Below are 13,665 nucleotides of genomic sequence, written 5' to 3' on the forward strand. Positions count from 1 at the left end.
GGCTTGATTGCCTTCATTCCTTGTCTTCCACATCTCCTTGGGTAATGGTGGACAGACCAAATGTATAGTGGCATCTTGGTGTCTGAAAGCTGAACAGGTTACCTAGATAAGCACATCTTTGGAGTACCACCTAGGTGCTCCATCTAGACAGATACAATCTGAACCTCTGGTAGGGAGTTTCCTTGCTGCATGACGAGTCCCACAGTGAAAACAAATGTTTCTCTGGAGGTGGTGATGTATTGCTGATCTGTGTACCTGAGCTCCTGGCTGTTTTTTGTGACAGTCTTGTCACAAAAATGTGATCAGAACGGAATAATAGGGGAAGGTCACTGCTGTGCAGTGAAGTCTTCTGGACATCATATAATTCGAAAGGATTTAGTAATCTCAATGTATACTGAAAATATATAGTTGAGAAGGTATCAGTACCACTGGTTCTTAAGGCATGGATACTGACAAATTACATTACTGATGTCATGGTCCTTTCAATAATAAATTGTACTGGTGAATGCTCAAATGAAGACAGATAGCAACTGGCAGTGTTACTCTAATAATGTTCTTTAAAATGCCTGTCTTACATGGTGGCTTACACAGCACCCTTACCAGTTGTCTATTTATATGTAAATAACCACTGTAGAATGATGGTGACGGAGTCCCTTTTTGCCTGTATTTAAGCAAAATCTAAATTTGTGAAGCTTGTACAGGGAACATACAGGACTTTCTGGAACTGTCTACAATCTTTCCAGCTGTGCCATACTTACTTGTCACATTTCCAGCTGAATTCAAAGTGCTGTCCTGGACTGCTAGGGAGAGGAAAAGGTACATGCAGGCTTGGTATGCCATGGAGGATTATAGTACACTAAAGGTGAAGTGGGTTTACAGGTTGGAAGCTTTCCAGCACTGCATAAAATCAAGAATTTGAATGTGACCTAGTAGGCAACTGAGGACAGAGACCAGAACTTCCAGGAACATGTCCATGGGATGCCAGAATAGCCTTAATGGCCAAGTATCAAGAAAATTCTCCCATAAACAAATGTTTTACAATAATTTACAGGCAGCATTGGAGACTCTGGGCTAGTCGTTGGGTTGGCAACCATCCTTCAGCCCCTACAGACACCCCAGGACTACAAAGGAGAGAGGAAAACATCACATCAGTGTTACAAAGCGACCAGTAGTGCATGCTGGCAGATGTGGCATAATTGTTTTCATTCTCAGTGCCAGCCTCCACCTGGTTGGACGGATGTGAGTTTTGGAGTTATACCTTCCTTTGCTCCAACTTGCAAATTCTCTCTACACGTTTGTATTGGCAACCTGACTGCAAAACTAGATGGCATGTTTTGCTGTGACTTAGCCATCTCTCCTTTTCTCTTACAGCACTCCCCAATATCTTCATGACTGAGATAAAGATCCAGCTGCTGAGCCCTCAGTGACTCCAATACAGTCATTGTCCTGGCAGGACATTCCTTCTGTCCCTTTCCCTCACCCACCATGAGGTCAACTCTCAGAAATTGCAGACCATGACAAATTTACCACTGGGATATGCTTGTGAGTCAAGTGCTCTGCTCATCCACCACAAATTATATGCTGAATTTCAATTTCACAGCGAAATAACCTAGGAAATCAATGTACAATCAGAGCAGGTATTAGCACAGTTTCCATTCAGTACAGTTCTTACCAAAACTTTCACAAAGTTCAATACAATATTTATTGATGTGTTCCAATCTATAGACCCCGCCAAAACCATAACAGAGCCTCAAACATATGGCTGCAATATGTAAGGCAGAAGTAAGCAACACATTGCACAGCACTGCTTCCCAGGCACAAACACAATTAAATCTTGAGAGGTCTAACATTCATTGCAAAACAATATTCAGAGCACAGCAAATGTTGAGTGTGCCCACCAGAAACATCAAATGGATGCACAGAGAGTGCTTCAGGTGGGATGTAATGTGCCTCAGCAAAGCTGCCATCATCCAGAGCTGCTCCCTTCCACCCACACCTGCCTCCCAGGTTTTCCCTTATCCTCCATCAACAGCCAGTGTTTGCTCTTTCTTTTCTTTCTTTCTGTGGATTTGGGACTCTCACTCACGTTACTACTACTTGCATGACCTCAAATTTTGTTACTAACCTTGCCTTACCAGTACTCGCTCCTGAGCATCCTCATCTTTACCATATTTCACATACAGTATTGCTACAAGGGAATATGATTCCTGGCTTATAGCTTCACTCCAACATGCACAAAAATACAGTGTTGTGGCTGCAATACCTGTACAGCAAATAGCCAGATCTCTGGGACAAATAATTTATTGAATTACATATGTTCTGCAAAGAACAAGAGAGCAATTGAGGAGAAAAATAGAAAAATAAATAAATAATTCCAGCTTCAATGTCTTGAAAAAATGGAAAAGACTGGGTTTGGTGTCCAGACTCATGGAGTTACTATTTTGTTTGGTGTCCATGGCAATGGCTGCTGGCAACTTTATTTTCTCATACAAGGTCAGGTGCTCCAAAACAGCCACCTACTTCCTAGCATCTGGAAAATGTAGGGCTTTAAGAGGAAAAAAAAAAAGAAGATATGGTTGATGAAATAGTGGAAATCTTCACAAAATGAAGGAGGAATTTCTGGAGAGGGGGGTGCCTTTGGGATGAAATAAAAAGGACAGAGAAGTTGAAGAGGACAGAGTAACTAATGACAGATGGTATTAAAATGGGCAAAAGAAGTGGCAGAAAAAGGACAGATGATTACAGAGCAGAGCTAGGCTACAGCTATGCCACCTACACAAATGGATAGAGGGGGCAAAGGTACTGCTGCATGTTTGCTAGGCTGAAGCCATGCAAGCACCATTAAAAGAGAAGCACCAGCAGTCACTTTAAACACGTCTTAGGTAAAATAATAAGGGCAAAAACAAAGATGAAGTTTTATTCCATTGTCTATCACCTTGTGATTGCAATATCTGATATTTAAGGCAACTCTTTTATGGACTAATCAATTGCCTACATGTAAAATAGATGGTAAAATAAACAACCTGATGTCTGGGTCTCTCACTGTAACATTTTTTTTTTTTCCAGATGTTTGCTCATTATTCTACATCTTTTCTGTACCCTTCCAGTTTTAGGATGGCTTTTCTAAGCAATAGGCTATTTGAATAACAATATACTGGTGACAAGTACATAGATAAAGTCACCTCTCTACTCCTACTCAGTATTTCCATGTGCATGTGCTTTGCAAAGGCTGCATTAGTCTTTTTAGCATCAACAGCACACCATGAGCTCATGCTCAGCTGATTATGAAATCCTCTCTTCCCCCTCCAAGTCTGTGAGTCACTGACTGGCAAGATAAAATTTCCTATCCAGTTTGGTTTCCAGTTCCTGTATAATATTCACCATGTTAGCGATGTGCCTTGTGAAAAAGATTGAACACCAAATTTTGTCAGGAACAGAAATAATGAAATCCACCATTGTGTGTCTCTCTGCCTTGTGATGTTCTGGTGTCTGAAGAAGTGTAGGCACCAAGCCTCTCTGTCACAGAGAGGTCAATACAGTTGTTCTTCCCTGCCCATTTCAACAAAACTAGTTGGGGTAGTATGATAAAATGAGGTCTCTGTCCCTCTGCTGGGCTTGAAGTAAGGTAGAAGTTTCAGAAGTAAAAGGAGAAAGGGAAAGCAGACAACACAGACAAGTCAGCTCCATTTTCCTAACAGACAAGACTAAATATCTGAGACTTTTTTTGTGCTAAAATAAAAAAGGTCTTGGCCGTACTCTGCATTGGCTTTATGCAGGAACACACTAGTGGATTTTGTTGGCTTTACAAGCTGAGGAGCCTCCTCTGGGTGACACGCTGGCTCAGATGGGATGGAGAGTTGGGTCCCCTTTCCATTGTCCTCACCTTATTACAGGAAGACCCCACTAAAGGGACAGTGCTGGTCCCCGCAGGACATCTCTCTGACTGTTTGCAGACAGTCAGGGCACAGCAATGGCTGGGAGCCATGGGGGGACCCTCTGGGGTGGCAAGGCAGGCCCAGGTTGCCCCCAGGGTCTGGATGCCCAGAGGCACAGCATAGAATCATAGCATCATAGAATTATTAAGGTTGGAAAAACCCTCCAAGACCACCTGGTCCAAGCATCCCCCTACCACCAATGTCACCACTAAACCATGTCCCCAAGCACCACGTCCAACCTTTCCTTGAACACCCCCAGGGACGGTGACTCCACCACCTCCCTGGGCAACCCGTCCCAATGCCTGACTGCTCTTGCTGAGCAGAAATGTCTCCTCATTTCCAACCTGAACCTCCCCTGGCACAACTTGAGGCCCTTCCCTCTGGTCCTATCACTGGTTACCTGTGAGAAGAGGCTGACCCCAGCTCCCCACACCTTCCTTTCAGGCGGATGCAGAGAGCAATAAGGTCTCCCCTGAGCCTCCTCTTCCCCAGACTAAACAACCCCAGTTCCCTCAGCTGCTCCTTACAGGACTTGTGTTCCAGGCTCTTCACCATCTTCATAGCCCTTCTCTGAACTCTTAAAATAAGAGGCAGCTTCACAAGGACTGAGCAAAGCTGGTGGTTGACCCCAGTCAGCAGCCAAGCACGCATGCAGCCTCTCATTCACTTCCCCCCTGCAGCAGGACAGGGGAGATAATAGGACAAACAAAAGCAATAAAGTTTGTGGGTCAAGATGACCCACATTTAATAAAAGAAGAAAAAAGAATGAAAATCAACAGCAAGAAACGAGCACTGCAAAGGCAATCACTCATCACCTCCCACCAGCAGACCCAGCCAGTCTCCCTGTAGCAGCCACTCCAGAATACAAAAGCCCCAACATTCTTCTTCCTCTGCCCCAGGTTTTATTTTTGAAGTTGACGTTATATGGGGGGCAATATCCCTTTGGCCAATTCAGGTCAGCTCCCCTGCTTGGGTCCCCTCCCAGTCTCTTGCTCACCCAGAGCCCACATGCTTAGGGGAGAGTGGGGAAAAAAAATAATATACATATATATAAGAAAAAAATAAAATAAAATGGAAAGCCTTGGTGTTGTGTAAGCACTGTTTGGCAACAGCCAAAACACCGGAGTGTTATCAGCACTGCTTTAGCCACAAATCCAAAACACAGCACTGTGTTGTGTTTTACTGTGAAGGAAATGAGCTCCTTTCCAGCCAGACCCAGTACAATCTCCACCCCTTATTCCATACCATACTATTTGTACCATACTCAGGTCCCACGCTATCCAACACCTCCCCATCCATCACCGCCCCCCTTCTCATCCCTTGACATATACACAAATATAATCGCTTTAATGTATGGGCCATCTACAATTGTTCATATAAGTTGATTGAGTTCATTAGAGCTCATTTAGTCCATAACTTGTGCTCCACCCAGAAGCTTTCCATTTCTGATGGTTTCACATAGCACAACAGGATCCACTGACAAACACAGCATACAAACTTTCACTTTCTGATTATTTTTTATACAGTGGGGCCTCTTAGGCATGAGCCATCTCCTCAGGCAGTGCTCTGGAATATTTGGAATACTTGCCTTCTGAACAGACCACCGCTTCTTCCAGGATTTGTGGGCAGCTGGGGTTCCCATCTGAGCCCATTTAACGACCAACTCACTCCATGTAGTGTATGTTGCACTACATGGAGTGAGTATGATCTGTCCTGTAAGCATCTACTGCACCACAGTTAATCACGGTGCCAAGAGGAGCTGGGCTTCTGTACCAACTATTTCTGAAGCAGCCTAAACCCCTCTATACTCCAGCTCAAAAATCCTAGAGGTAGACTTCACATATCTCCATGTGTTTTCTGCTGAAGCTCCAGGTGACCCATGCTTCCTGGCTGTGGTATAGAGATGTTTCTTACAGCTGGTCCCATCTTGATGGGCCCAAGGCCTGCTGCACAAACTATCTACCATTTGATCCACTCAAAAGCCTGCTGTTTTTTAGGCCTCACTCAAACTAGTTTTTCTTTCAGGTTACTTGATAGATTGGCCTCACAAACTGACTAACTCAGATTACACATTCTCCAGAAACCCGCTATACCTAGGAAAGCATGTGTTTCTTTTTTTGTTAGCTTGTGGGAACACAGCTATTGTATGAATGTTATACCAACGGGTACGCAGTGATGCTGATTTTGCCATTGCAACAAGCCCAGAAACAAAGTCCTGCACCTGGGGAGGAACAACCCCAGGCACCAGGACAGGCTGGGTGGAAAGCAGCTCTGCAGAGAAGGACCTGGGAGTCCTGGTGGACACCAAGTTGAACATGAATCAGTAGTGTGACCTTGCCACAAAGAAGACTACAGTATTCTTGACTGCATTAAGTAAAGTATCGCCAGCAGGTCAGGAAAGGCGATCCTTCTTCTCTGCTCAGCACTGAAGAAGTTGCAGGTGGAGTGCTGTGTCCAGTTCTGGGCCTCCCAGTACAAGACAAACATGGATGTATCAGAAGGAGTCCAAGAGAGGGCCACCAGAAGGATGAAGAGACTTGAGCACATCTCCTACAGGGAGAGGCTGTGAGAGCAGGGACTGCTCAGCCACGAGAAGAGAAGGCTCAGAGGGGAACTTATCAATGTGTACAAATACCAAAGGGAAGGTGCGAAGTAGATGGAACCAGGCTCTTTCCAGTGGTGCCCAGTGCCAGGACAGGAGGCAATGGGCACAAACTGGCACACAGGAGGCTCCCTTCAAACACCAGGCAGCACTTCTGAGCTGTGTGGGTGACAGAGCTCTGGCATAGGCTGCCCAGAGAGGTTGTAGAGTCTGCATCCTTGGAGATTTTAAAAACCATCCTGGATGTGGGCCTAAGTGACCTGCTGTAGGTAGCCCTGGTTGTGTAGGAGATTGGACCAGATGGACCCCGGGGGGCCCTGCCAGCCTCAGCCATTGTCATTCTGTGAGCCCAGAGCAGAGGAGGAAGGTGGAACTGCTGATTTGTTTCCCCAGGATGGTTCCAGGAGCACTGGGGCAGCACCAACACAGGACCCTAATGCCAGGCGTGCCCCAAGGCCAGGGCTTTTATCAGTGGCCTCCCAGGCAAAGCGAAACAAATTGATAAGCAGCACAGCACTGGCTGACGAGAGGCTCTGAGCAGCCCTGTAGTTTAACACACACCATGAAAGCAAGAGACTAAGTCAGTGCTGCGACCAGCACTGGCAAGAAACAGCTTTATTGGGTACAAATCCAGCTTTACTGGGTACAAATCCAGCTTTATTGGGTACAAATCCAGCCGGGCAGGCTCCCATGTACCATTGCCTCGAGCCTCCCCGGCCTCATGGCGGGCGTTGCGGTGGGTCGGTGCCATCAGCAGCCAAGCACCCACCTCAGTGGGACGGGGAGAGAAGAAAAAAGTTAAAAAGTCGAATGAAAAAAGGGAAAAAAAAATGGGGAAAAAAAAAAAAGGTGAATTAGGAGAGCACACCCCCAGCCTCAACCCCCAGCCTCCCCCCGCTGCCTCCCTTCGGGGGGGGGGCAGCAGCGAGCTGTCAATCACCCCACCACCACCTCCGCGCATGCGCGCGGCTCCTTCCCTTTGTCTCCCCTCCCTCGTCAGGCGGCGGTGGCTGCTCCTTGATCACGTGCCGGGGGTAGGGGCGGGGGGTGCAGATGGCGGCGCCCAGGCGAGCTTCGCGGTGCCGTCGCGGAGCGGTGACGCGGCGGCGGGGCGCGGGGAGGATGGGGCTGGGGCCGTGAGGGAGGCAGAGGAGGGCGGGAGGGCGAGGGTGAGGGCGGCTGCCGCCGCTGCTCCGGACACCTCGGCGGGGGGCGAGGCCTGAGGGGGACGGCGCCGGAGCCCCGCCGGCTGCCTCGGGGCTCGGAGGAGGCGGTAAGGAGGGGGGGGGGGGGCGCAGGGCTCCTGCGGGCCCCTCACGGCGGCCCTTCCCTTCCCTTCCCTTCCCTTCCCTTCCCTTCCCTTCCCTTCCCTTCCCTTCCCTTCCCTTCCCTTCCCTTCCCTTCCCTTCCCTTCCCTTCCCTTCCCTCAGCTCTCTCCATCCCCGGCCCGCCCTGCCGAGCCCCCTTTGTGCTTGCAGCGCCAGAGATCTCCCCCCACCATGCCCCGGGTCCCCTTGCTGAGGGGGGAGCTCAGGGCTGCGGGCCCGGGGCTGTTCCTCTGCAGGGGGATCTGGCCCTGCAGGCTGGCAGCCCTCAGGAGGCTGCCTACCCGCCGGCTGCTCCGTGGTAATAAGTAATGGGGTAGTGTGGGGTGGAAGGGGCCTTAAAGGTCTTCTAACCCCAGCCCCCTGTCGTAGGAAGGGATGCCACACGCCAGAGCAGGTTGGCCAAGGCCCTGTCCAGCCTGGTCTTGAAAGCAGTGAGCTCGGGGAGTCACAATAACAACGACAGCAGTGGGGCAGAAAAACATTTCCTAGTAGTGACAGAGCTGTCAGAAATACTAAAAGGCAGTTGTGAGGGAAACTTACGTAGTGGTAAGGACAACACTCAAGATTGCATAAAAAGGTTGAAGATAGCTTCTCTCCCCCCTCCCTTTTTTAATTATTTTTGGTGTTTTTTTTTTTTTTTTTTTTTTTTGCGACTTAACTCATCTGTTAGGTCGTGTTTATCTTTCCATATGCATTCCCCGTAAACTTTGTCATTTTCCCTGCAGACTCTATGTAATTGATAAGCTCCAAAAAACACAGCAACAAATGTGCAGTACCACTTCAGAGATGGACAAAATTATTATTAATAATAATAATAATATTATTATTATTTTTAAGGTAGACTTAAAGTTGATGATTATTTTTAGGGGAGGGGAGAAATCTGAATAAAAGTGAATTTTTTAAATGCTTTCTGTCATACTTGATTGCACTTCTGAAAACCAAGTGAGTTAATGGAAACTCAGGATGCAAATTTCACATCTGTTTCCAACTTCTGCCATGTGTTTGTTGTCAGTGACATATTTTAAACAACAGTACGTACTTTAATACATATTTTTTTTCCCTCTGAAGGTAGTGAAAAAGAAAGTATCAAGATGAGTAAAAAGCCTCCAAATCGTCCTGGAATCACATTTGAGATTGGTGCTCGTTTGGAGGCACTGGATTATTTACAAAAATGGTATGGAAGACCTTGCACAGTATTTGTTAAGAGGAAAATTATTTTGTTTACACTGTAATGCCTAACTAAATGATGCACCTAATAATTGCCTGTTTCACATATGAACTTTATGACTGTCTGAGTATTTTGTTTAGAACTACTAGGCTTTAGGAAAATATCCTCTCTTCAGAAATCAAACAAAACATCTCTGTTTTGTTTGTTGTTTTTTTTTTTTTTTCAGTTTGTTTGTTTTTAGTTGCTTATGTGGCTGTAGTAATCATAGAGCATTTCCAGCATAGCATGGAATGCCAGGGTTGTGTACAACGTGATTCTGTGTGTTAATGTGGCAAACTTCTGTCACTAAAGGCTTGCTTTGTTTTAAGTTTGAAGGCATACAAGTGAATTTTCATGTTCAGTTATTGTACTTCACATAGCCTAAAAAAAAAAAAAAAAAGAAAAAATCCTTAAACAGAGTTAATGGAACAGGTAAAGTATGATTGTATTTGTATTAGTCAGCCGGAGGAATAACGTGCTTAGAACTGAGCCTCTGCAGCATCCAAGCATTTTGTAAAAGCCAAGAGTATAAAATGGAAATGTAGGACACACAATAGTGGGGCACGAGGACCCCACTACATGGCACATGTATTGTCAAAGGAGTCATTGTTTTGAAAGACAAATTCTTAGCCAAACTTTACTTAATGCAAGTTTCATGATGTGCTGGCCATTCTATTTCAGTCTGAAAAAAACTCTGGCTTGGTTAAAGTTAATGACACTGGGAGTTGATACAGAAGTTTTTTGTTAGCTGCTGTCAATGACTGATTAGTGCTAGGAGATGTGAGAGCTTGGCCCCACTTCTCTGATGAAAAGATTTTGGAGAATTCTCATGTTCATGTAAATATCTGATCCTGCTAACTCCAAAGTATGTGACAGAAATGTGTATTATTTACACATTTAACCCAACTTTTTTATACAGAGCATGTAACTACTGGAGTAAACGTTTATTTGTAGGCTTACAAATAAACAGCAGAAAAGCATTTGTTTTTACAGCAGAAGCATTTGTTTTACTAAGCAGTTTCTAAAGGAAAATATGATTTAAAGAACAGTTCTTGTTCTTATTTGTTGCGGGGGGGTGCGGGGGGGGCTCAATGACTGATTCTTTAACTGAATGCCAAGATCAGGAAACTGAATAGTGGTATAAAAACAATATAACTTTATTAGATCCTTTTTTAAAACCTCCTGTGACAAAAGTAACTGGCTAATATAACAAGGTAACAAATTTTAGTATGTAGAAATAGCTTCAGCTTAATTGTATCAAAGGTAGATGCAGAATATCCCCAGCATATAGTTTGTATTAGATCTGTCCAGCTCTTCCACAAGGAAGGGTCCCAAGTCAGTTCTGGAGTACTTTTGTGCGTGGTTTGTATGACCATGTGGCAGACCTGTGGCAAACAGCTGAGTGCTTGCTATTTTCAGGCAGAGTAGGATTTATTCTGAACTTTCTAGGAACCGATTTGCCATCTGGACCAGCAGGTAGGCAGGCCAAGTTTTACGTGTGTGTAAACATCTGTGATGCCATGGGAGCAGGAAGTTAATATTAATTTTTTGCAGTTACAGTAGCAATTAAAACAGGGCTCTTTGTCAACTGAAATAACATTCATGCACATAACCAAAGAGCTTGCTAGAGAAGGCTTACTGTCGCGTTGTTATTAGGGTGACACACTCTTAGCTGTTTAACTGTTGCATAAGGGGGTGGTGGATGTTTTTTAAATCCTTTCTATATATAAGCTGTATGCGGTCCCCTCATCTGCATGCAGAAATAGAACATACTCCAAAGAAAACAAAGTTGCTTGGCTTATATGAAATCATTGTGTTTTTTTTTAACAAAGCAGAAAATGAAGAGCAATAATATAGCTTAGCTCCTTCTTCTTTGTACAAGCAGCAAAGTGAGATAAACACTTGCTCAAAAATAGCATATAAAAGGGGTTTCATTCTTTTCATTTTTCGTAAAGCCTTCTGTCGTGTAAAGACCTGATGTCCATAATAATAAATTTTAAACGTTAATCAAGAAATGCTTGTAGAGAAACAGAATTAGTAAAGTTTTGCTATATGAGTTTTGCTTTTTGAGACATTTTTGCAGGTGGTAAATTTTCAGCAGTTGCTTAAATTCACCTCATGAAATCTAGTGTTCTGCTTGAATTTCTTAAATTTTGGAGATGATCTTGTGTACCTGGACTATTTATTGCTTAAAAAAAAAAAAAGGCACGTTTACATGAAGAAGTGTTTTGGTCACTGATGTCATTTGGCATGTGCAAGTACCAAGCAGGAGAAAGCATGGGGAAAAAAATCAACAAAGGCAGCCTGTCAGTGAGCATGTTTTTGGTGGTGTTTTGCTTCATTTTGGAGGTAACTGCAGTTGCTTCCTTAGAAACCAAAAAACACGGTATGCTGTTTCAGGGGAGGTCACCTGAGATAATGAGTTTGTACCACTTGTTAAATTTGGATTTGGCAAAGCGAGCTCTGAAATGCAGCTCTAAATAAAATCCACGTGAGCATCTGTCAGCAAGTAGTGAGATGGAATTGGCTGTCAATAGAAAATTATTAGATAGATGAAAGGTAATCAGGGACCTGGAGGATAAGACCTGTGAGGATAAGGTGAAACACGTGGTCATGTTCAGGTTGGAGAACAGAATGCTTCAGGAGACCCACCACCAGACTTTCTGGACATACACACATCATCAAGAAGACTTAGCCAAGCTCTCCACAGTAGGGGGTGGTGAGAAAGCAAGAGACAACTCTCACTTCAAGTTTCAGCCTAGGTACAAGGAGAATATTTTTCCCCCATTAGGGCATTCAGGCAGTGGAGCAGGTTGCCCAAAGCGCCTGTGTAGTCTTTAGGGTTGGAGGTTTTCAAGGCTGGATAAAGCTCTGGGCAACCTTTGGGATCCCATATCTCACCCTGCCTTGAGTGGGTGGTTGGACTGGAGAATTATGAGGTTGCTTACATCTTGAATTATCCTACAAACCTATATAAATAGTGACGTGGACAAGTGCTCTCCACCTCTCACAGCCAAGACAAAAGGAACAGCAGTAAAGCTGCTGCTCTGTATGTTCCCACCTGTGAGAATGGTTCTTAAGCTGTCACCTCCCGTGAGTAGGACACGGTATGTGTAAAGTTGATGTATTTAAAGATAGATCTATCTTTGTATTCTTGTGAATTCTGTTCCTCCAGCTCTTTACTGGTTGTCCTGTAAGTGCCAGGTATTGCTTTGAAAAAGTTATTTTTCTGAGACAGTAATTTCCATTAATTTTGTGTAAAAATCTAAGTTGTAAGCTAGGTGAAGAAGGTGGGATAGGCCCTTACAGCAGATCTGGAATGGAAACAGCTCACCAAGATAGGTTAGCTATCAGAATAACAGCAATCTGACTTGGTATGTTTCATTATTTCTTTTATTTTTACTTTCCTTCATTTACTTCCCCCAGTACGAAGGTCTTTGCCTGTAAGGCTTTGAGAAATCTTATTTTTCAGTCCTTGCTTTGGATTTCAGTTGACTGGGGTATTTGGGGTATTTGAAAGGACTGAAGGCTCTTCTTTGTATTGCCATAATGTAGGCTAGAAGCTGGGGAGGTAGAAATAGGCTTTGCAGACTTTTCAGATGCAGGAAGACTATTTGTGGAGAGGTCAGAATGGAGCACATTTGCTATTTTATCCTCGATGAGGCAGAAGGAAACACTTTTTATACCATTATTGTGAAGGCAGGAAGTATGTGTCTGTTTCTAGACTTACTTTAAGTAATTTAACTTAGGCAAATTACACAGTATTTTTACATCCATATTTATGGTATGGAATAACAGTTTTGTTGCTTCTCAGGGTAATTTGCTGCTTGTTGGTCACTTCTGAAGAGTCAAAAGGAAGATGATAGAAAAATGAAAAACACTGCCCTTGTGGCCACTGATGTGTTGTGTGGATTGGAAAAAATGGGAATTTTTATACCGTCAGGAAATGAAAACTGGGAGTTTTCCCATTACTTATTCATATTTGGATGTTGGAGCATTATTGTTTTCTCTCCTGTGCTTCATACTGTAAATTTTCTAAGTTTAACAGCTTTACAGAAATGTTAGGGAATTCCTACAAGGTGGAATCTCTGGAACCTGAGCCTGGAGAACATGCAATATATAAACTGTGCAGAGGTTGTTAGCTGGTAATGGTTTTCCTGCTCTGTCTTTAAAAAATGAGAACAAAAATATTTGGATGAAACTTTATTCGGGATTATGAAATGCTACTTCCAGCATGCCTGCACGCTATTTTAAAAAAAACAATCAACCAACAAGCCTTGCAGGTTATTCCTTACCACAGGAACAACACTTTCATTAATGATCTGGAGTGTGGTAGTGGTTTTTCCATAAAAATAAAGACCACTTTCTCAATATTTTAGAGTGTATTTTGCAGGTCAGTTGTACTCTTACAGTTTGTTCTGGATGAATTTTGGCAAATCTGCCCTGTATATCAAATTCATTCTGATTCCTCAGTGTGGAGTACGTGCTTTAAAAACCTGGTATTGAAAATGTTGCTGCCATTTTGTCTCTTATGGGCAGGAAACACATACTTGCCTCTGAAACACTCGTATTTGGGGGTTTATTTTTTCAGTA

The 13,665-nt window shown here is 44.1% G+C and overlaps 1 protein-coding gene across 9 annotated transcripts in view; it reads left to right on the plus strand.

The window, feature by feature from the left end:
* Positions 1–7,701: 7,701 nt before the first annotated feature.
* Positions 7,702–13,665, plus strand: part of PHF20L1 (PHD finger protein 20 like 1) — a gene marked incomplete at its 3' end in the record, with an annotated part of 62,606 nt that continues 56,642 nt past the window's right edge. For 8 of the 9 annotated variants that reach the window (XM_082753164.1, XM_082753170.1, XM_082753162.1 and 5 more), the window contains exons 1-2: positions 7,702–7,810; positions 8,934–9,039. In XM_082753164.1, coding sequence (XP_082609290.1) covers positions 8,957–9,039 — 83 coding nt within the window. In that variant the 5' untranslated portion in view covers positions 7,702–7,810; positions 8,934–8,956. The remainder of the gene's footprint in view (positions 7,811–8,933; positions 9,040–13,665) is intronic. The other variant, XM_082753168.1, reaches the window with a different exon arrangement.

The sequence above is a fragment of the Aythya marila genome (assembly GCF_965140915.1).
Source record: "Aythya marila genome assembly, chromosome: 2".
In the NCBI taxonomy this organism is placed as follows: Eukaryota; Metazoa; Chordata; class Aves; order Anseriformes; family Anatidae; genus Aythya; species Aythya marila.